Source organism: Mesoplodon densirostris, chromosome 9, assembly GCF_025265405.1.
Source record: "Mesoplodon densirostris isolate mMesDen1 chromosome 9, mMesDen1 primary haplotype, whole genome shotgun sequence".
Taxonomy (NCBI): Eukaryota; Metazoa; Chordata; class Mammalia; order Artiodactyla; family Ziphiidae; genus Mesoplodon; species Mesoplodon densirostris.
In genome coordinates this window covers 106,390,533-106,414,823 of record NC_082669.1, presented here as the reverse complement: position 1 = coordinate 106,414,823, position 24,291 = coordinate 106,390,533, and the positions used below count along the sequence as shown (strand labels likewise).

The 24,291-nt window shown below is 42.0% G+C and overlaps 1 protein-coding gene across 1 annotated transcript in view; it reads right to left on the bottom strand.

Annotated features, from left to right (window-relative positions):
• The window catches only part of CNTNAP2 (contactin associated protein 2), a 1,481,544-nt gene that overhangs the window by 22,110 nt on the left and 1,435,143 nt on the right, over positions 1-24,291 (bottom strand). Inside the window, exon 24 of the mRNA XM_060107754.1 lies at positions 13,740-13,979. Coding sequence (XP_059963737.1) covers positions 13,740-13,979 — 240 coding nt within the window. The remainder of the gene's footprint in view (positions 1-13,739; positions 13,980-24,291) is intronic.

Below are 24,291 nucleotides of genomic sequence, written 5' to 3'. Positions count from 1 at the left end.
AAATGCTGGGTCACAGTTATGATGGTTACCAAGCCAGGTGAACACACCTGCTAATACAATTTGTGGGTTCCTTATCAGCAGGGCAGTCTTAGCCAGAATTGTCTGCTGATTCATGGAAATGGCCTCAGTTTCTAAGGAGGGGGTAGTTGAGAAACTAACAATAGTAAGAAAGAAGAAGAAAGCAACCCAATCACAGTGAGGAAGCCAAAATATGTCTTTTAAAGACATTCCCTGATGTATTTCACCTTTTCTTCTAGACTGTGATCAAGACTTGGCACCATTCAGAAGACCAACGTCTTCAGGAGACCCTGGAGCCACTGCCTTCAAATTTCTGCTGAGAAACGCATCCACCAGGCACTATGCAGGTCCCAGCAGAGGCTTTGGACTTGCAGAATTTGTGGTTTGGGAGTTCAGTGAAAGTAAGTTTTTTTTTTTTTAATCACCTAAAATCTAGTCAGAAGATGAGTTGCATCATTTGTGAGAATATTTAAACACATTTCATCATTTGAGGAATCAGGCAAAGATGAAGGGTCTCCTTTTACTCCCCCTTTGTGGAAATTTCTAGTAAATTCGAAGGCCATAATTTGACTGTGGATGGCTCTTTTGGAAATGCCTAGACATTACTGATTTTGTTATCATCCTATGTCTTTCAAGGTAGTAGAATGAATAATATGCATTAAAAACATCTAATCTTCTGCTACAACCTCTGTATCTCAACTTGCAGACAATGTTGCCTTCAGTGGAAGATGATGATTATACTCCAGCTCTCTGTGGACCAGCTCCATCAATATCCATGGGGCTTTGGCTTTGCAGGATGTCTGTGTTGTAACTGCTATTTCATCTAAATGTAAAACTGACCCTTTTTGTTCCTAAGTGTTCAGAAACCAGGATAGAGAAGAGGACAGTTTCTGAGAACACAGTGGTATATGACCCAGATCACAGCCAGCCAATGGGATTCTGCCTCCTCTGGGGTCTGTCAGAGGGGAGACCAAGCAAAACTAAAGGGCTTTTAAACATTAAGTCTCTCTATATTTTAAGTCTTTTATCAATGTCCCACTGGGCTCTTGCTTTGGAAATACTTTTTCCGGCTGCAGTAGCACAAGTGAAAGTTTAAAATTTCAGCCCCAAGACAATGTCTTTTCTTCCAAGGTTGATCTCAGAAAATAGAATATACAACACCCATGCTAGGTATTTTCATTGTTTTTTGAACTGTTCTTTCCTTGAATTAACCTCAGATCTCAAAAGGCAGCTGTATTTTCTGGCTGGCAGGTGGAACGGCCATCAAAGAGCATCTTGTGAAACAAATGATCCTTGTTCATGAGAGCTTCCTGATGTTCCCCCCCAGAGAGATGCCTCCTTGGTGCTGGCTGACGTCAGTATCAAGATAATGTGATAATCTTCCAGTACCAGCCACGTTGCTCTGTCTTAGCTCTTCTCATTCATGTCAACAACGTGTGAAACAATATTTAATTGGCTCCAGCAGGCTTGGGGATGATTTATTCCAAATCAAAAAAGGGATAGTGGAAATAAAAGGAAGGTATATTTAGTATCAGGGGTTTACCTACAGATATGCAAATTACTGATGATTTCAGGCTTCTGCATTATACTGAAGGGATGATAGAAGATAGGAAAACAGTTCAGAGCAAAGAACTGGAATCTTCTTATATTTAGATTCAAATGTTTCATTGAGAGAAAGGAAAAGTGGGAAAAGCACTGAATCAGAGGTGAGTATACCCAAATTTTAGACCTGATGATGTTATTTTCTGTATACTTTTGAGCAAAGTGCTATAAATACTGGGACCCACTGGTTCACAGTCCTGACAGCACATCAAGACTCTCTCCGGATGGGGAGCAGGCGTCAGGGTGGCCAAAAAGCTCCGCAGGGGATGCTAATGCATAGTCACTGCTTCAGCCACTCATTAGATGTTTACTGTGGGAATGAGTACATTTTCTCTCCGAGTTGCACTTTTTTTAATCTTTAAAATGTGGTTAATAATGTCCACTCAGACCATGTAGAGCTACTGTCAGGATAAAACAAAACCATGCACTGAAAGCATTTCAGCAATCGAAGTCATTTACAAATTTATCATTTCTGTCTTTATCCTTTCCCATTTCCTAAAAGTTAAAATTCCCAAGTAAATTCTTGAAAACCACTTTTAGCCTTTTCTCGTGGGGAAATTTCACAATTAATCTCATTCTCTATGTTTAAAATAACTATGCCCCACATTCATATAGATTTTTATGTACATTTACGTTTTAACATAAAATTGATTTTACTTAAAAAAAAAATTTTTTTTAAAGCCTTTCAGGATTGTTCCCAGGCAGAAGCTCAACAGCAGAATCAAGGATCCACCTGATCTTTAGACATTTCTGAACAGTCTGTGCAGAGCACAGAGAATTGAGCAAAGATCTTCTCAAATGAGTAAAACAACTGGCGTTGGGTCAAAAACTTCATCTAGCATAATGTTTCTGCAACTTCAGAAACCATAGGCAGGACACAGGCCCCGAATTGCCAGCAAAGGCAGAATCAGCACTTCTACGTGGTGACTGGCAGGGATTCCCCGGGGAGGATTCACACTCAGGGATTTCTGTGATAGTCTTCTGGATGACAAGTCAGAAAAGGAAGTGGCACCAGATTAATTTGGAATATTGTGCTCCCTTGAATGGCCCAAGTGATATACAAGGATGTTCAAAAATGCAGTGTAGTAGGCAAAGTTAGCACGGGGCCCTGCCTTGACAGAGGCAATGACAGACACAGACATCAGTGGACAACCCTGAGCTCAAATTGACCTCATTTTCATGGGCTTCTCACAACATTGCCTGCATAAGAGTGAGACAGAAATGAACACTGGGACTCGCTGCAGTCGGTGGTTCGGCCATCAACAGACAAGTTGCTATAGCAACGTGCACGCCTGTGTCACTTGCCCTTCCCAGGCCCACATGATGGAGGTGACAGCTGAGAGTCCTGGCAGGCGTGGGAACGGGGAGAGAGGTGTCTCTAAGGATGGTGCCAGGCAGGGGGGTCAGAGGGTGGACGGCTTAGAGGGGGCACTGGACAGAACCCCAACCTCCTTGGGCTTCAGAATCTATTGTATGGGACAAAGGGAAAGACAGACAGACAGAGAGGGGGAGGAGCTGGGATTAAAGAGAAGCCCAGATGAAGGAGGAATCAAGGACCTGGGAAGTTACCCCAAAGCTGGGTGTTTGTGCTCCTTTGGATTTTCCCACAATGGCATTGAACAGTCCTGGTTAGGAAAGAATAGAAGCCTGAGTGAAGGCGGCCCCAGACACGGTCAGGCACATGGGGCAGTGTGCAGGGGGTGTCCGGTGCTGAAAGGGGATCAAACCCCACCGCCCTTCACTTTAGCCTCTTAGGTCATGTTTCGCCCCATCATTTCCTCACCTGCTCCACTGCTGTGGGGACACACGCCTGCCAAACCTGTTCTTACAGTGATGTCTTAAGGCTTTGGCATTTAAGGTGGCCCCTAAAGACTGTTCAGGTCCCTTAGATGAGAGTCTAGTTAAAAATATTCATGCCAAGACACTGCATGTGGCATGTGTGGTCCGAGAGGTGGGGTCAGAAGTGGCCAGAGACTTAGGCTTAGAGCTTAGATTTGTTAACTTTGTTCATGTTCCTCTGAAAGAGGATGTTACCCACATGCCAATAATGACAACAAGGAAATATTCAAATGACACAGTTAAAGAGTAGCAAAAATAAATGTAAAGATGTCAGGATAAAAGCAAGTGGTAAAAGAAAACAGAAAAATGATAGGACTAATAAATAAATCCAGAGCTGGTCCTTTGAAAAAAAAAGTTGTCAGATAATCTAAGAAGAATGGGGGGAAAATCTACACCTACAATATAAAAAGATATGAATAAACATTTTCTAAGGAGAGAACGGGAATTATTTTAAAAACTTATTTTGCTCAACTCTATGGAAATGAATTTGAAAACTTAGATTACATGCATTAATTTCTAGAAAAATGTAAAGAACAGAAATTATAGTAGATGAGAAAGAGAATCTAATTAGACAGATTCTCATAAAAGAAACTGAGAGAGTTGTCGAAGAGCTCTGCTCACACACACAAGAAAACAGACTCCAGTGGTTTTGCAGGTGAAGTTTACCCAACTTACAAGTGGGTAAGGCTCCAAGGCTGTTTATATCCTTGCCGCACACAGTGTGGCCCGTGAACCAGCAGTATCAGCATCACCTGGGAGCTTGTTCGAGACGCAGAGTCTCAAATCCCACCTCTGACCTCCTGAATCTGCATTCATTCTTCTCACCAGGTGATTCTGTGCACATTCAAGTTTGGATGGCACTTATTTGAGTTATTCTACTAGTTAGAGAGTGATGCAGAAGTCCCCCATGGTGTGACTGGGTATCCCGAGACTGAAATCAAGATGTCAGCAGGGCTGAATGCCTGTGGGGAAGTCCTGGGGGAAAATGTGCTTCCAAGGTCATTCCTGATGCTGGCAGAATTTGGCCTTTGAGGTTGTAGGACTGAGGTCCCAGGTTCCTTCCTGGTCTGTCTGGACTGCTGTCCTAGGGGCCTCCCACATTCCTTGCTGGGTGGCCCCTTCTACTTTCTTTTTATGAAGCTGGCCTAAGTATAAAATCCAAATCTGCACTCCCCTCACAAGTAAAAGGATGCTACAAACCCATCTTACCCAAGAATTACTGATGTAAAAAACAAAACTAAAAAAAGTTTTAGAAAAATGACTTTAGTTATACCTCAAGAGAATGCCTCACCATGACTAAATGTGGTTAATGCTAGGAATGAAAGCATGGCTCAGTATTTGGAAATCTATTACTATGATTCACCGCATTAATCTATCACAGAAGAAAAAGCACATGGTTATCTCCAGTAGATGTTGAAGTGGCATTAGATACTATTTAACATCTAACCCTGATAAGACCCTTATGAAAACAGGAATCCTCTAGGTAACATATACATATAAAAATCCTAAAAAAGAGAGAGAGAATAAAAGGGAAATTAGCCTTATGAGAAATCAAATGCTATTACAAAAGCTTAATCATGACCACAGCTTGCTACCGTCTTAGGAAGAGTCAGATCAGTGCAATGGATCAGGGAGTCTAGAAGTAGACATAAATATAAAGGTCAGTTTTGAATGGGATAAACGTAGGGTAAAGGATGGGTCCTCAGCCAATAGTTCTGGAACTACTGGCTGGCCAGGGGGGAAAAATAAAGTTGGATTTCTACCTTACTCTTACTACCCAAGTAAATTTCAAGGGCAGTAAATATGTGTATCTTACAAATAAAATATAAGATTATTAGAAAAAATGTACAATCATTAAAAAAAAATTTTCTGAATGGAGAAGGCATGACACAAAACCCAAAAGCCAAGAAAAACTTTATATTTCATCATGTAACATTTAGAAATTTTTACATGGGGAAAAAAACCCCATAAATTTAAAAAAAAAAGCTCAAACTGAGAAAATGTTCAAACATATAGTAAAATGCCAATTTACTTAATATATAAAAGTTCTTTGAGTCAATTAGTAAATGACCAACAGACCAATGGGAAACAATGTAAATATACAAATAATTCTTTGGTCAAAAAATATAAACAGGCAGATTGGGGGAAAAATAAATACAAGTGACTTATGAACATATACAAAGATACTTAATCTCACTCATGATTAAGTATCTTTACTTATCTTAATTTGGATTAATGAAATCCAAATTAAGACAACAAAATTTCATTTTTCAAATAAAGTATAGTAAGATTTAAAAGAATATTATATGTGCTGCGTTGATGAGGGTGTGGGGAAAAAGAGATTTATATCTTATTGAATTGGAGGTACTATGTCACTGGAGGGAGGTTTGTAATACAATCAAAATTAAAAATACATCCCTGACTCAACAAGATCATGTGTATAAAGCTATTCATTATGGAAACAAAAGATGGAAACTTAAATGACCATTAGATCAAAAACTGGTAACTATTATTATATTTGACTTAAGCTATATATAAATGTCCTTGGTGCTTTTGTAGAAAAGCAGAATTTGGATCATCTGCAGGAAAAGTGCATGTCAGAAAAGAGAAGATAATAATGTTTTTTGGACTTGAATAAACGTCTGTGTCGGTCACAGAAGAGAACAAAAGACACAAAAGAGAATAAAAAGATTAGGTATCAGAGATTAAACAAATTAATCATGCAACCTTAGCATAAGGATGAAAAATGGGATCTGCTCAGAAATAATTAAAATGTAATTGTAACAGCTGGAAAGATTATTTTAAGTGCTTGCAGGTGGTAAAGAAAACCAATTACCAGCTTGTAATTATGATGGAAATGGAACAGATATATACAGTTTTTAAATGTTCATCTTATCCATAATTCTTTCACACGTGAAGATATAAAAATATTTTATCCTTAGATGGCAGAAAAAAAATGTGGAACATAGATAAGAAATCAAGTCACTAAAAATCATAGCAATAGAGAAACGGGTGCCTTTAGAAATCAAACCCACGATTTCCAGCAGTAAAGTGTCTGATGTGGCACGCAGAGCCCTTAATTCTTAGTTCACAGTACCTGGGCAGACTGTATATTCTGGAATCTAACTGGGGCATGAGGTTGTTACACTGAGTGATCCCAGGCACCATATTCTATTTAGTTCCCAATTTATTTGGGATGAGAGCCACATTCCTGAGAGCTGGTTTTTCCAACTGCTCTGTGACCCTGAGTGAATCCACCGGACGAGTTTGGGTTTGGATTCCCAAATTCCTGACAATTCTCAGAGGACTATTTTCCACTCAGTGTTTCTGGATTTTCCATGTCCTGCCCACTTTCCTCTCAGAGGGGCTCTGAGAGTTCCTGGTCCAGAGCCTCTCAGTATCAGATGCAGGTTAGCTTTAGGCAGGGAGCCAGAATCTCTAGGTTCCAGTAACTCGTTATAATCTTTATAACGAGGAGATTCCTTGGGAAATGAAATCTTACATCTTAAAGTGCCTTGTCTATCTTAATGCTATTAAAAAAAACCCTAGGATGTGGCCTTTGGTCTGATGTATTCTGTATTCAATATCATGAATGTGATTAAAAAACAAACCAACCCTAAGACTTAATATGAATGCCTCATAAAACTGCTTGGTATACAGTTCGGAGTTGTTAGTGCAGAAATTAATGGCATCGGATTCTTATTTTTTTTCTGGTGTTTATTTTGTTTCTACATTTTATAGAAAGTGCGTTGCCATTTGTAGTCGTCTCTCTGCTGGCAAATCCTTGCCATTCCAAGGAAATAAGCTTCCCTGAATCTGACAAAGAGAAAAAACAGAGCCCATAATTCTGAGAGGTGAATCACAGCAGTTGTCTGGTGCTCTGTGACCTTTAAATAAACCAGAACTCAGGGCCAGGGATTGCCTTTTCTACCTTGTAACTACTGTTCTAAAAGGACCATAATGATGTGGTTAAACAGGCCGTACCTATTATCCAAAGGCAGAAAAAAGTAGGCAGAAAAAGAATTGACTAGATGTTTCTAATAGAGCAGAATGGGTTTAAGTCAAATCAACATAATTTTACCATTTCCCCCTATAAAAAATGCACTCCCAGCTCCACGCCAGGACCTCGTGTTTGTGATCATCCTGACATACTGTCCACTGTTGGCCAAACTCCAATCACATAGGAACTACTGTCATGTCATATCTTTTTGCCATATCCACGGAAAACGTAATTATTATTTATTTACTATTCTCACTAAATTGACCTGATTTCTTATTTAAACAAATGCAGTGATAAAACTTGATAACCCTACTGAGTAATTCTATGGCCTGTCAAGGCTTTAAACAGAAGCCTGCTCTCCATTAAAGGGTGAATAGCATGGGTGAGAGAGCTGTTAAATGCATGCCAGAACCAAATGGAGACTTTCTCTTTAACAAAATTAGAAAGACTGAAAAAGAAATGAACAGGAAATAACTTTATATTATGCCACGTGATGATATGTCTATTTTCTTTCCATAATGATCTGATGACCCCCTATCAAGGCCACCATGTTTCAGGGCTCCAGAAGCCATAGACTTCAATGCAAATGGAATCCTCTGGAGTTGTGCAGTACACAGCCTGACCAACTGTAAATGTCCCCCACTTTGGAAAACAGTGATGGAGCCCAAAGGGCATTAGAGAGGCAATGAGCAGCTCAGTCAGTGGTGTTCCAGAAAAGGAATCTTATCACAGGAAGCCAGCATACCTTGGAATCCATTTTCTGTCTTTATCATTTGATATCATCTAAGATATAAGAAAGAAATATAAGGGAGCAGAAAGAACACAAGACCTCAGGGTAGATGTCTGGAATTCTAACTTCCAGGTCTCTGCAGAGTAAATACTCCAGTGTGAGTATGAAGTAAGTAGCCCTTGGTTGATCGCTAAGTTTCCGCTAACACTAAAGCCACAGACTTCCTATCTTCACCGCAAGGGGCCCGCTTGATTTTAAAATAAATGCACATACTTCATTTTAAAGCAGCATTTCCTTCCTGATATCCTTCCAAATTAAGCTTGCAGCTGATTAAAAAAACTGATTAATAATTTGACATCTTCCTCAAATTGAAGCTCCTTCCTGGGGTGTAACAACTTCAATAAAGATGCATTTTCATGGAGACCCCGAGTCTGGCCCCGCTCTGTGGATCTCTTGTTTGTCTGTTTTTCCAGGCAGACTAGCTCTATTCAAGTTCAGAGAAAACTCCTCTATCTCCCTGAGCTTCCTTATGAAATGGTCAGAGGAGCCCAACCTTTGGCAAACTTACTGCTATAGCCTTTCAATTTGGGATTTCACCACCTAAAGGCTTCACTGTTTTTCATAAACTGGTTTTGGGTATTTACTTTTCTTTTCTTTTTAGTAACCTCACTTCAAAGGGTTTACCAAAGGGGCCATTACTAAGCTTCTCTCTTATTTAGTGAGTGATTCTCCATCTTGGCTACACATTAGAATCACCTGGGGAGGTTGTACATCTCTGGACATCTCAACCCGAGTGTCTGACTTAATTGCTCAGGGGTGCAGCCTGGATATAGGGGCTTTTAAAAGCTCCCTAGGTAATTTGAAAGTGCATCTGAGATTGAGAGGAGTGCTTTCAGACTTGATGGGCCCATGATAAGTCACAGGGGAATCTTGCTGAGATGCAGATGCCGATTCAGTGGGTCTGGGGCCTGTGATTTGCATTTCTAACCAGCTTGCAGGTGATACTCATACTGCTGGTCGAGGATCACACTTCCCAAGGCACCAGATGAAACAGATCTCCTTCCAAATGTCCTCTGTTCAAACCAGGACTATGAACTCTCACCTTTATTTTCTTCCCTCAGGTACCTATACAGAATCAAGTAACATGATTTCTAGCTAGAAATGGCATTTTTGTGTATGCTCTGTTGTTTTCTGTCTGAATATGATAGTGAGGATCCTCAGTCATACATGAAAGATTATCTAAAAAAGCAAAACCCCCAAATCAAAATTCAGAATGATGAACTTAGGCTCACAGAAACTAGGGTGCAATTGCTGATGTGGGGACCCACTAAGACCCCCAGAGCTGGGATGAAGATTATTTTAAACTGATGACATTTGGGATTCAACAGATGCAGAAAGAAATCTTTTTGGAACTTCCTTATCTGACTAAACATAGAAACTTCTGAGAAATGAGACCATAAATCCCCTTTTCTCTAGGAGGCTTTTAGGTCCCAGGAAGGAGGCCAAGAGCAAACCTACCCTAAATCACCCTTTCCAGGGGAGTTTTAAGGCCTTGAAAAAGACAAAGACCATTCACACAGGCATGAACAAACATAATCACAAACTTTCTTATCTCCTGTTTTTTCTTTTAGAAACCCATTTGTTCTTCCCAGAGGCCTTTTATCCTCTGTTCTTTTTCCCTACTAAGAAAGGTATATAAGCCTCTAACTTTTACCACTATTGAGCTACTTCTTTTGTAAGCTTCCATATGCATACAAATAAACTTCTTCTCCTGTTATCTGCCTTTTATGAGTTTAATTTGCAGGCCCCCATTGCCTGAACTTAAGCGCCTAGAGGAAAAGTTTTTCCTCCTAGACACTAAGCCATTGGAGGCTGATATTAAGTAACCTTCCCTTATGTCTATTTCTTTCTTTGTCCCCTGTTCATCCCCCAACCCCCATTCTCTCTCATTTTCCCATTCACCTAAAAGAAAAAAAAAATAAAACCATGTTATCTAACTGGACAGCTACATGTAAAAGAATGAAATTAGAACACTCCCGAACACCATACACAAAAATAAACTCAAAATGGATTAAAAACCTAAATGTAAGGCCAGACACTATGAAACCCTTAGAGGAAAACATAGGCAGAACACTCTATGACATAAATCACAGCAAGATCCTTTTTGACCCACCTCCTAGAGAAATGGAAATAAAAACAAAAATAAACAAATGGGACCTAATGAAACTTCAAAGCTTTTACACAGCAAAGGAAACCATAAACAAGACCAAAAGACAACCCCCAGAATGGCAGAAAATATTTGCAATGAAGCAACTGACAAAGGATTAATCTCTGAAATTTACAAGCAGCTCATGCAGCTCAATATCAAAAAAACAACCCAATCCCAAAATGGGTAGAAGACCTAAATAGACATTTCTCCAAAGAAGATATACAGATTGCCAACAAACACATGAAAGAATGCTCAACATCATTAATCATTAGAGAAATGCAAATCAAAACTACAATGAGATATCATCTCATACCAGTCAGAATGGCCGTCATCAAAAAATCTACAAACAATAAATGCTGAAGAGGGTGTGGAGAAAAGGGAACCCTCTTGTACTGTTGGTGGGAATGTCAATTGATACAGCCACTATGGAGAACAGTACGGAGGTTCCTTAAAAAACTACAAATAGAACTACCATACGACCCAGCAATCCCACTACTGGGCATATACCCTGAGAAAACCATAATTCAAAAAGAGTCATGTACCACAATGTTCATTGCAGCTCTATTTACAATAGCCAGGACATGGAAGCAACCTAAGTGTCCACCAACAGATGAATGGATAAAGAAGATGTGGCACATATATACAATGGAATATTACTCAGCCATAAAAATAAACAAAACTGAGTTATTTGTAGTGAGGTGGATGGACCTAGAGACTGTCATACAGAGTGAAGTAAGTCAGAAAGAGAAAAACAAATACCATAGGCTAACACATTTATACGGAATCTAAAAAAAAAAAAATGGTCATGAAGAACCTAGGGGCAGCACGGGAATAAAGATGCAGACCTACTAGAGAATGGACTTGAGGACACGGGGAGGGGGAAGGGTAAGCTGGGACAAAGTGAGAGAGTGGCATGGACATATGTACACTACCAAATGTAAAATAGACAGCTAGTGGGAAGCAGACGCATATCACAGGGAGATCAGCTCGGTGCTTTGTGACCACCTAGAGGGGTGGGATAGGGAGGGTGGGAGGGAGGGAGACGCAAGAGGGAAGAGATATGGGGACATATGTATAACTGATTCACTTTGTTATAAAGCAGAAATTAACACACCACTGAAAAGCAATTATACATCTATAAAAATATAGATGTTAAAAAAATCATGTTATCTAAACAAGCCTTCTATGTCATAGCTCATAAGCTCTTTTCTGTTCTTTTAATAAAGTTCGTGAGACAGATACACATTTCTTTATAAGCATTTACCCATTATGGAAATTAACTTGGAATTCCAATAATGGAATAAATTATGATGATGAGGTTGATACAGCAACTGGTCAACACCAGGTAAGAACTTGCTGTCCAAGTACTAGTGGAAATTTTCTGTAAATGGACCTATGTTATATAGTACAGGCCTACCATAATACCTGGATTGTAGACTTTTGATTTGAACACTGAATAATAACAGAATGTTCCCTATATACATTATTACATCAGTCAAAAGAATGAAATTGTCATGTATAAAGCATGATTTTTAAAAAATAAATGAACTCAAACTTTGGCCCATACACCTGTATCTCACAGACCATCAAGCAAATAATTTGCTAATTAAGGCAGAATGAATATGAACTTCTGTTGGCCCAAAGTAGCATCTAGAGGCTTTTGAAACTGATTTCTTGGCAGCGGACTTGGACCACACACGCTGATGGCCTCAAGCAGTGAGAACCTCTAACAGTAAGGAACCTGCGTATTTCAAAGATTAGGCTTTGTCTCCATCCACCCTGGCATCTGGAGCAATCTATTTGAGAAATCTCTGTTCCTCTGCAGCCCTGTAAGTGCTTTTTCTCGCCTCCTAACTTCACTCCTACTTTTCTTCTTTCAGCACTAGGACTGCTTTCCTTTGTTCAAGCCATCTCACGAGGAGAAACCAGCCCGCTCTGTCATCCTCACAACTTCATAAAAGGCAGTTCTTTATAAGTACCCTGGGCACACATCATCACCCCATCACGTTATAGGACCCCATGTGTGAGGAATGAAGAGGATTGTTTAGTCTGTAAATTGGCTGTTCTGACAACGGGGCAATTTCGGCTTCTTTTCGAAGCTTCACAAAATTTTGCAGGCAAATCCTGGCAAGAATTCACGACGACGAGAGCTTCGTGGAAGCTGATAAATACTGTGCTCAGAGCTGGAATATATGTAAAGCAATCAAACACACGACGTTTCCATGGTGAATTGTTACTAACTAGAAGTTAGGGTCGGGGAGGATTTGGGAGCCTTTACTACTGGACATTCAAACATAGCAAATTGTGTCGAATATAATAATAACCACTTTGTTAGTACTACTGCAGCTAAACTCTTGTACAGCTTGCTCCACGTCTGTGACTGTGCTGAGTGTTTTAAATCCATCGTCTTGCATGGAATTCTCTGAGTTAGGTCTTATTATCTCCATTTCAGAGGTGGGGAAATTGAGGAATGAGAGTAAGACACTTGCTGGGGAAAGGCAGTGATGGTATCGAACCCAGGGCTCCCACCTCGTCCACTTCCTGTCTTTGGCATCAGCAAAGTCAGACATTGCTTTGGAGATCCGTCGGATGGTAGATTTGGAGGCGTTTTAGAGATCACGCCCCACTTCATACCTTGTGGGTGAAAAAGCAAAGGCTTGGAGAGGCTACCCGAGTAGCCTGATGTCAGCCTGGATAGAGTGAGGAGGGGGACTTACAGGCTCCCCACCACTCGGGGTCCTGTGGACACTGAATCTGCATCCAGTTAATTTCGCAGCCAACAGCTGCATCCTTTTAGCGCTGTGATTTCAAATGACAAGTCTTATCACCTGCAGAAGTGGAGCTAAATCCACTGAGCTTTCTAAGCCTAAATGCACCGCTAAAACCTGGAAGGCTATGGGATTATATGTACAAATACAGTGTCGGGAGATGAATCTCTGTATGGCTTTAGGTAATCTTTTGATATCAGAACTTGGACAGTGGGGCTGCTAGGCAGCTGAGTCACAAAGGCAAAAGCGAGGAAGTGATCTGATCAGATCGTCCGACAGTCCCGTTGCAGACATTGGTTAAGGTATCTCATCATTTCACTTAAGTGCACAAGAGTCAATAATTCCTATACTCCTTCCCTTCGACTTACTTACTTCTGGCCCTGAGCACGAATACGGTTGTACCTTTTGAGCCCTTGACGTGCTAAGAACTCTGTGCTCACACATTCCTTTGTTCCCTTAAATCCTCCAACTACATCACCAGCGAAGGTCTGCTATTAACTCCATTTTACAGGTGAGGAAACTGAGGCGTAAAGAAATAAAGCATCCCAGCCAAGACACTGCGTTAGGCTTTACCTGAATCCAGGTGGTCTAAGTGCCAGGGGTCGGTGGCAGACGACATGGGTGCGAGGGTGAGCGGGGAGGCCCCGCAGTTGGACTCCACCAGCTCGCCCTGGGTGTGCACGCGAGCTGAGGCGTTTGTTTGCCTCAAGGCTGCCTTGAGAGGGGCGATCTGGTTGAACTGGACTCTGGAGAGGCACCCAGTGAATCCCGGGGTGTTGTACTTGTGAATCTCTTGGTCAATGTTCCCTGTTTCTAAAAGAAAAAGAGAAAGTAAAGGTCGTATCCCACTCACCGTATCACCGCTGTAATATACAACTCCCCTTTGAATGTTTGTCTTCAAATCTTCCTCTTAGGTTTCAGTTTAAGATATTGTGCTCTTTCAGATGAAAAATTAATGACCTGATAAGGCTTTAGGGCTGGAGGCTTCACTTTAAAAGAGCCTTCTGTGTTGTTAGAGAACTACACTTGGGAAAATGAAACACATTCCTAATCACCTTCCAGATATGTGAGATACTGCCGACACTAACAACACTCGCTTGGTTCTGACTGACTTTTCTCCCCTTTTCTGATGCTTCAATGACCCTCATATATACTGAACAGCCCTCCCAGCCCTCCTGGTAGATTATGGTTTCATTTTGTGCCTCATTTTCTTCTTTAGAATTCTTTATTTAAAAAAGAAAAGAGAAGAAAAGAAAAAGCATTCCCATAGCCTATAATGGGGCATGTCCTTTCTTTAGAATCCAATCCCCTGGGAATTCTGGGGTTTCCAGAATCTCAGCTAGCGTCGGATGGGCATTTTGGAAGTCAGGAAGCTTTCCCAACGCAATCACAAACATACATATGCATTTAAGAATCACCACCTAGGGCTTCCCTGGTGGCGCAGTGGTTGAGAGTCCACCTGCCGATGCAGGGGACGCGGGTTCGTGCCCCGGTCCGGGAAGATCCCACATGCCGTGGAGTGGCTGGACCCGTGAGCCGTGGCCGTGGAGCCTGCACGTCCGGAGCCTGTGCTCCGCAACGGGAGAGGCCACAACAGTGAGAGGCCCATGTACCGCAAAAAAAAAAAAAAAAAAAAAAAAGAATCACCACCTGCTCCAAACCTGTAGTCAGCATCTTCTTCCTATCTAACATTCAAATCAGGGGTGAGTCTGGGTGGAGGCATTTCCAAAGCACTGTTTTGATTACTATAAGCACACATTGTCATACCAGTTATATCAGCAAAAGCAAGCGTCTTCTTGACCGTAGCCCTGGGTTTTGGAATCTACCTAGAACAAACGACTGTTGAAGGAGTCCTAGACCCTCCTGATGCGTGGCTCTCACCAGTGTGGCTCCTGGACCAGCAGCAGCAGTGTCACCTGGGAAAGCGTTAGAAACGCATGGGGCGGGGCCCAGCAATCTGTGTGCTGCAAACCCTCCAGGTGGTCCTGACACCGCTAAGGTTTGAGAACCACTGCTACAGGCAATGACGGCGCAGGGCTACAACCTCAGGGGCCGGGCGAATGGCATTCCAGAGAAGAGCACAGCACTTGTATTCTGGGTGGGGGATTAGGTTAACATGATGGTGACCTTGTAAACACAAGGACCAGGTTGTGAGACATTTACCCTTCCACTTGAACTGTGAAAAACAAAGACTTTGGAAAACAGGGGGCTAGCTACTTCTTTGAAAAGTTGGATTTTACAACGTTTTACACCTGGGGAATGAATACAGGTGAAATAGCCTTGTATAAAAATGTACTCCCCATTAATTAAAGAAGAGACAGTGGAGAAGGGAGCTTTTAGGCCTTGGGGGCAGAAGAAATGAATGTACTGATTATTCATCACATTAAAAAAAATGTGTCATGACTGACCTGTACTAGTCCCACGTGAATTTTGATTAACAGACAGCTATGACGAAGAAAGGTACTTCTGGGGATTCTAATAGGGTCTTACTTAGACAAGTACATAAAGAAATTTTAATTGGTGCTTCTCCATATTTTTCTCCTGCAGTACATTTCAGCCTGTGACTTTGAGCTAAAGCACACCCCATTTAGGATGCGGAGGTAGGATGCCCCTGCCACCAAGTACAGAAACCCCGCCGCCAGGATGTATCCTGAGGCTTCCATGACCACCAGGAAGAGGCTCTCGTCCCAGGGACACCTGCGCTGGCTTGTTCCCCTCTTGCTCCCTTGCCTTTTCCTCAGTGACTGCAGGCTGCTCAATGATTCATTCTTCATCTCCTTGTCTAACATCAGAACCCCTTGTACGTTCACCAACTTGCCTTCCATGCACACACTTCCAGTATTTGGTTTCCATCCCCTCCCTGCAGTGATCTGCCTTCCCTCGAAACACCCTCAGACCAAGGAGACTCGGGATGACTCTGATCCCAGCACGGGGAGGAGGACCTCAGTTCCTTGCTGTCCTGAATTCCTATCTGGCTCCACTGGTGGTAGAGGCACCAGAACAAATAGCCACTTGGTGGCAGGAAACTGGGGACGACACCTCAGCTCCATCAGCTGCCCATAAAAGGAGAGTCCTTTTTAGCCTGTCTAGCTTTGGGGGAGGGCTCCACAAGGAACCTTCTGGGGCTGGTGGCTACTGCCATCTTGTGGGACTTCAGGTCAGGTCAGTTCGATTCAATTCACTTCATCGCAGGAACTGGGTGCTGCAGCAGTATTAGGAAGGTAGACAAATACAGGGATTTACCCTGAGCAGCTCACAGCCTCGCCAGGAAACAAGCATACAAACAACCAACTAACGTGACTGAACACAAGCTGTCCAGTAACAATAGTATTTGTTGAACCCTTAAAATGTGCTAGTTGTCTTAGACAAACTGGATATTTAATTCCTAGAACAACCCTTGGAGGCGGGAGCATTATTATCGCTCTGTAACATGTGAGGAAATGAGGCTTAAGATCCGTTGGCTGTTGAGGCCAGGCAGACTGACCCCAGGCCTCCTAACCCCTACAATGTTCCTAGCTAAGAAACAAAACTTATGTTTGGTAAACTTACTATTATTTTTTTAAAATTCATTAATCAGTTAATTTTGGCTGTGCCAGGTCTTAGTTGAGGCATGCATGCGAGATCTAGTTCCCCAACCAGGGATCGAACCCGGGCCCCCTGCAGTGGGAGCGTGGAGTCTTACCCACTGGACCACCAGGGAAGTCCCCTGGTAAAATTATTAAAGTCTATGGTAAACCAGGGAAGTAGGTTTGTGTGGGGTTCTGGAAAGCACTTCAGGAGGGGTAACACTACAACTAGGTTTTTTTTTTTGTTTTTGTTTTTTTTTGTAAGAACACTTAACATAAGATTTACCCTCTTAACAAATGTTTACATAACAAATACAGTGTATTGTTAACTACAGACACTCTGGGACTTATTATTCTTGCATAAGGGAAAGTTTGTACGTTTTCACCAATGCCCCACCAGTGCCCCTCCCCCCAGCCCCTGGAAACCATGATTCTACTCTGGGCTTCTGTGAGTTTGACGACTTTAGGCGCCTGACATAAGTGGGATCATGTAGTATTTATTCTTCTGTGTCTGGTTTATTCCACTGAGCATAACATCCTCCAAGTTTATCCATGTTGTAGCAAATGGCAGAATTTCCTTCTTTTTTAAGGCTGAATAATATTCCATTGTATGTGTATACTGTATTTTCTTTATCCATTCACCTGTCGATGGACATTTACATTGTTTCCATGTCTTGGCTATTGGAAATAATGCTGCAATGAACATGGGAGTGCAGATACCTCTTTGAGATCTTGATTTCAATTCTTTGGTGTACGTACCCAGAAGTGGAATTGCTGGATCACATGGTAGTTCTATTTTTAATTTTTTGAAAAACTTCCATACAGTTTTCCACAGTGGCTACACCATTCCACATTCCCACCAATTTCTCCACACCCTCACCAATGCTTGTTGTCTTTCGTAGAACTAGGTTTTGAGGATGAAAGGAAAGAGAACTCCAGGCTGAGTTTGTCATGAGGTTTTTGTGGGAGTCAGATGGGGTCAGAGCTCAAGGCCAGATTGGGAAGGGCCTTGAACACCATGTTAAGATGTCTATATTTCAGTAGGAAACTCAAAGATAGTTAGGCTGCAGGGGATGATTGTGGGAGCCGTATTGGAAAGATAATTCTAGAGGAGCACGGCAATTTGCTCTGAGCAGGCGATCTCATTGACCCCACAGGGCCCTGCAAGCTCCCTGGGTGAAGACAGGGAGGGATTCTTCTCTTTGCTGTAGGGCTGAGGCAGAGTTAAGCTGTGGATAAAGCGCCTTGTTCGTCATCCTCTTGTCTTTTGCGCAGCCATTGTAGAATCTATAGAGAATCCGTTTTGAGTTTGGTTCCTCTGCTAGAGATTTGGGTAGGCAACTTCTGACTCTGGCTGCATTTCAGACAGTCCCTGACACAGTTTTCTCAACTTTAAGTCGGGCCAGCTTTCCAACCACACCACAGAAAACGAACAGTTTCAAAGCTGTAGTTATCTGAGGGTTCCCAATTTAACGTGGGGTCCCCCCTTCTTAAAGAGCTGCCCTCCCATGAGTGTTTCCCCCTGAAGTGACCCTCAAAGAGGGATTACAGACACAAGGCAGATGGCCAGAGGGGAGCCCCAGGAAGGGAGTTCTGATGAGGACCAGGGACCAGAGGAACGGCGGGAAGCAGGGGCTCTGAGGCTCCCGCCATGGCGGGGGTCGCCATGAGCGTTGGTGGAAATGTCCGCCAAGTGGGCAGAGGCTGGGGGCTGGGCTGCAAGGACTGTGCTGGGGGCTGAACTGCTGCACTTTTCCTTTCTCTTAGGAGCTTGTTCACTCAGCTCACACTCTTCTTTACCCCAGTGTTTCAACTGCTGTTCCTTTCCTGAAAGGCAGCTAGGTCACAAAAACAAGGGTCCTGATGCCCAGGACAGCAGACCAATAGTTCCAAACCTGGACAGTGTTCCAAATCCAGTTGATGTGCCCCTAAAGACTCTTGGCTGAGACCCATTCCCTGGGGACCACAAATGCAATAGACACTCTGGTCTCTTCAGGGCCAGACGGTTCCAACTCTAGACCATGTGATAATAATTATATTAAAAGCTTCCACGATAAACCAAAATTGGTACATGTGTGAGGTACTGTGTTTAGTACACTTTATGCAGTATTTCAGCTTCCTAACAACCCTCTGAGCTAAAAAAGATTATCCCCACTTCACAGATGGGAAAACTGAGGCTTAGAGGAGTTAATAACTGAATGAACATTTATGTTTCATAAAAAAACAGAGAAGTCAAATGTTTTGTATTTTCAATTTCTCTCTGAAAAACAGACTATATTATGTTGCTTTTATATTCATTTGGATTTTTGGCATTTCTATTCAGGGACTCTTCATAAAAATGGCACAGTGAGGTTTTGTTTTGTTTTTAAAAAATTTAAATGGCTATTAGAGTCTGCTTTAAGACCATGTTTCATTAGTGACCGAGCCAATAATAAAGATTTTAAAAAATGCTGTGAACTGATGTCAAAGCTTTGCCAGCATCAGTTAAAGCACCAGCAAGTGCTGTAAACACTTGTGTGCAATAAAAATCTATACTTCTTAAGAACATCGAACAAATAACGGTAAAGCTATCAGTTTAGTGCATTTGAGCTCATTAAAAGTAAATTACGTTAATCTGTAAAGTTGACTGCACTGATCTCATACTGAAACCACATATTAAGATACCATTTACTGTAAGAAACTACTCTCTGCGTGGAGATGTCTTGGCTGAGGTGTCATCTGGGGAAAGCCTGCTCTAAAGCATGCAAATTTCAGAAATGCAGTGCAGTCACTTCTGAACTTAAATTCTCAAGGTGTCATTAGTACTTTAATGTCTTATATTCATAGTGATATGGGTTATAGAAAATAGCCCACTTAAAATACTGATGCAATTCCAGGTGAAAGCTTAAAATGAAATGCTCATGATGATACTTTCATGGTGGATGCAGCCATTTACGCTGGCGATGCATTAGCATGCTTTCTGGGCTCATTTTTACTAGATTGCTGAATACCCAGTGACAGGCAGGGGTGTTGTGAGAAATGAAAAGAGAAAAGAGCACTTGAGCAAGGAACACGGGGAGAATGAAGCCAGCCCAGTGGAGGACCCCATTGTGCCAGGGCCTTGTGGACACCCAGGAGCCTCTTCAGCAACCGGGCAGACATTCAGATGCTGACTCACAAAGAGATTTCTCATTTCCCTTTGAGACTACTCAAACTCATCGATATAGTCTTCTTGTGTATCCCATAGGATCTATTCATCAGCTGATTTTTATGTTTGATACTTCTTAGAGTATTCTATCAATATTCCTTTCTTGGGGGGAATGTGATATTATGAAATATGAAATTTCACCATAAACTTAACTTCTTACTATTTATGAAACAGAGCCAAGAGATCTTAGAATGTCAATGAGACCTGAGCTCAGACCTTTTATAAGGCTCTATTGCGTGCCCCGCACTGTGCCAGGGGCTGGGGGAGTCAGCCTCTTAGAATTTGTGGGATCAGAATGGGCTGGCAGACCTCACCTTTGCTCAGCAGAAACCATGGGCACAACTGGCCCAAAGCATCGTCCCTCCTCTGTTCCTGCCCTCAACTCTCCGGTGGAGTATGACCCACCAGTGGCACTGGAGGCGGTTGTAGGTTATTCACAGACTGGACATTAAATAACATCCAATCTCAGGGTGATGAAGTTATTTCCTTCTCAATTCTCTTTCAATCCTTCAAAGAAAGGGTCTCGGGTTGGGACTGGACTGTCTTTTCCACCACCTCAATACCTGCTATGCTCCCTTTTTAACAAAGAACAGACCTGGACTCTTCTGCAGGCAGCAGTACTGAACTTCACATTATTTTCATAGAATATATATTTTATCACTGCCTTACGGTTACAGCAAGTGCTACTGGTATTTCATTTTATGGTCGCATTACAAAATTTCCTCTGAACATAAACATTCTGCTTTTAGCATAGATTTATTTAAGTAAAAATAGTGAGTCCATTTAAAGAAAAGTATTAAGTAAATAACAGTAAAGGAGGTAACCAGAAATGGAAAATATGTAACTGAAAATGGCAAAAATTGTATCATCGGGCCTCAGATTACTCTTCTTTGGGGAATATTGTTGTGGAAGCACTTGGTCCGTCTGTGAATCCCCTGGTTTTCCGCCTTAGGGGCCTCTGTTCCATTCAGATGGAAATCCATGTTCCTCCCTAATAGCTGTGATTCTCCATCACTTTAGAACACAGGGGTGCCCAGCCCTTCAAAAGAAGAGCTCCGAATGGCTTCTTCCTAGGTCCTGCTCCCGGCCCTAACTACCTGGCCCAGGTGTGGTCATTTCCCTCCCCATAAGGGCCAGAAACCTGAACTTGTGCCTCTACTAGATTTGCAGTTTCCTTGAGAGCTGAGACTAGGTTGCTCATTCAGTCCCTGTGTTCCACGGAGTGTCTACAATAACACCTGGCCGGTGAGTGCATGCTGACTACCCTGGAAACTGTACATTAAACATCTGTCATGCAGAGCCTGCTTGTGAGGGCAGGGCCGAGCGCTCTGGAAGTTTAGGCACAGCAACGCTCACTGGGGGCAGAGTCTGTCAGCCTCACCTGGTAAAGAGATGTGAACTGTGGCCTTGAAAGAGGAAGGGGAAGGAGCAGATTTAGATCCCATAGATCATTATATATTTATTTCCAGAAGTACTGTTACCTGGAAACCTGTCCATCTCACTGAAATTGCACTCATCTTTGAAAATACTGTCATGTGGCTCTTTTTTTTTTTTTTTTTGCGGTATGCGGGCTTCTCACTGTTGTGGCCTCTCCCGTTGCGGAGCACAGGCTCCGGACGCGCAGGCTCAGCAGCCATGGCTCACGGGCCCAGCCGCTCCGCGGCATGTGGGATCTTCGCAGACCGGGGCACGAACCCGTGTCCCCTGCATCGGCAGGCGGACTCTCAACCACTGCGCCACCAGGGAAGCCCCTGTCATGTGGCTCTTAAACTGACACATCTGTTAATGCTGAATATCCATTGCTACATAGACCTCGGGCCTCCGGCATAGAGCAGGGGGTTACATGGGACCTAACGAAATGAGTAGGAAGTGGGTTTGAAATCACTGCCGGGCTGAAGATTTAAATAATTCTTGGAAAAGTAGACCGAAATGAGATTGGTGAGTAGTCACCTGATGTAGACTTGAAAACATGACCAGGGTCCTGCTGGGCTGGCAACCGTCCTAAGCTGCGACTCTCAGGGTTATTGCTGAGCATCTGAGCAGCTGATGGGGGTGAGGAGGGTGGCTACAAGTCTCCCATTTGGCCATAGTTGTATGAACAGGAGCCTGAATGGGTTCCAGAATTTATTGTTCCCAGAATAAATAAATGGGAAGTGATCATAACCAAAAGAAACCAAAAAACAAACAAAAACAAACAAACCCCAAAACCCCCCAAAAAGCCAAGAGCATTAATCTAAAATAGCAAAACAAAACCAAATAAACCTCATTCCTCAATTCTAACATGAGCAAATGATAAACACTAGGCAGGGCCCTGAAATGTTGGAATCTAGGTTCAATGTCAGCTCCTGCTCTTACAGGCAAAATTTTCTGATCAGTGACATCTTGCTGACCAGCTGCCTTTCAGAAGATGAACAGCTAGAATTAAATCCATATGCATAGCTGATGTATAAATTACACACTCTGACATTTTATTAATCCCTGAAAGAAAGACATTAATGAAATTTCATTGTATCTATTATATGCTTTTCTCTTTTATGAAGGAAGGCGGGACTAAAATATGCAGGTGTAATTTAAATAGCTCTTGACCTGTGACATATGCTAACTCAATTACAAAGCGGCAAGCTGCTGGGAGAAGCAGAATCTTCTTGTCCTACATTGTCTGTGCTGTGTTTTAATTTGTAAATCCTTCCCTAAGGATTGAGGAAACAAGATTGTATTTTTTTCTGAAACTTCAATAAAAAGAGATGTCTTAATGTGAAGATGCTAGCTTATTATACTGTTTTGCAAAAAGAAAGTATTACACTTTTATTTGTATAAACCGATCACAGTACCTGAGCTTTTGGGGATAAATCTATATATCTATATATAGGTAGAGGTTAAAACTGTCATCCCCATTTCTAAAATCTAGTGTGAAAACTGCAAACTTATTAAGATTGCTGGATAATATACTATAGTTGTGATTTCAATACAAAGGGAAGGATATGATCCCTGTTAAAAAACAAAAGACCTAAGATGGATTCTCTTATGCTAAGCTCCAGGTCACCAAACTGAGACTTAATCACAGTTTCGGCTCTCCCAGCAATGAAACCTTAAACCAGTCCATCAGGAATCACCTGATCAGCACTAGTTAGGTAATCTGTCTGATTGACCCCTGACATCCCCTAAAGGAAAGTAACTTTGAAATAACCAACCTGTCTTTTTGCCAGTATAACTTCAGTGTTCCCATTCCTTTCTGCCTATAAAAAGACTTTCATTTTGAACAGATCCTTGGAGCTTCTTTTTATCTGCTAGATTGGATGTTGCCTGGTTCAAATCAATTTTTGCTCAAAAAAGCTCTTAAAATTTTTAATATGCCTCAGTTTATCTTTTAAAATCCCTTAGCTGTTTCCAAAGCACCAAACATTTGGCACCATACAGAGTTCACACATCTGAAATATGGATTTCCCTCTTTTCCCTGAATGTTTCAAGTTGTCAGACATGAGACAGAAAGCCTGGTGCCCCTCTTCTGCAGCCTCAGGTGCCCTGCTTACTCGCCTGATTTTTCAGGGCGAAGACTAACAGGGTCTGCTGAGAGTAGCAAGACCTTTCAGAAAAATGGATGTATCCGTCAGTCAAACCACAGAGCTGGGTGCTGTGATTTACTCCATTAGAAATGCAGGTTGGATTTTACCTCTCAAAGTCTTAGTAAATATAAGCTACGTGCCCCACCTGTTTGCTATTGGAGAACAGAACACACATGTATGGTCTGAATGTCTCATGAGCTGGAAGTGACAAACCTGATTCTTACACACTGGGTTTTATTCCACTTTTCCTTTTGCATTTTAACTTGTAAGCAGCAGAAACAGAATCCTGTGTATAAAATGACCAAATTGTATGCCCTGCTTTTGCTAAAACTTTAAAAAAAAATTTTTTTTAAGGCTTGGAAAGCCCTACTGAACTGCAACCAATACTATAAGGAGACTGAGATTCAGCTCTTAAGTTTCTTCCTTAATTCTTCTCCCAACCACTGAAGAGTATTCAGCTAAGACCAGCCCACAGTCAGTTGAAGCTAACTCCCTGGGAAGCAGGGGAATTGGGGGCAATGAGAAAAGGAGGAGAGAAGGGTGCTGACCTCATACACGTCATGAGCAGCATAAAGAAGTACAGGCTAGGAAAAGCATAGGAATATTTTGAAAAACAAAATTTGTAATTTCCAAATTATGTCAAATTGAATGATTCAGTAAAATAAAAAGTGGTTTCCTTCCTTAGTTCTCACTTGTATTGTAATTCTTACCCCAGGAGGCCACTAAAACTATCTTACTGAAGAGAAAAAAATCCTTCAAGGATTAAGATTGTGGGACAGCATAAACAGGAAAGCATTAAGAAACAGACA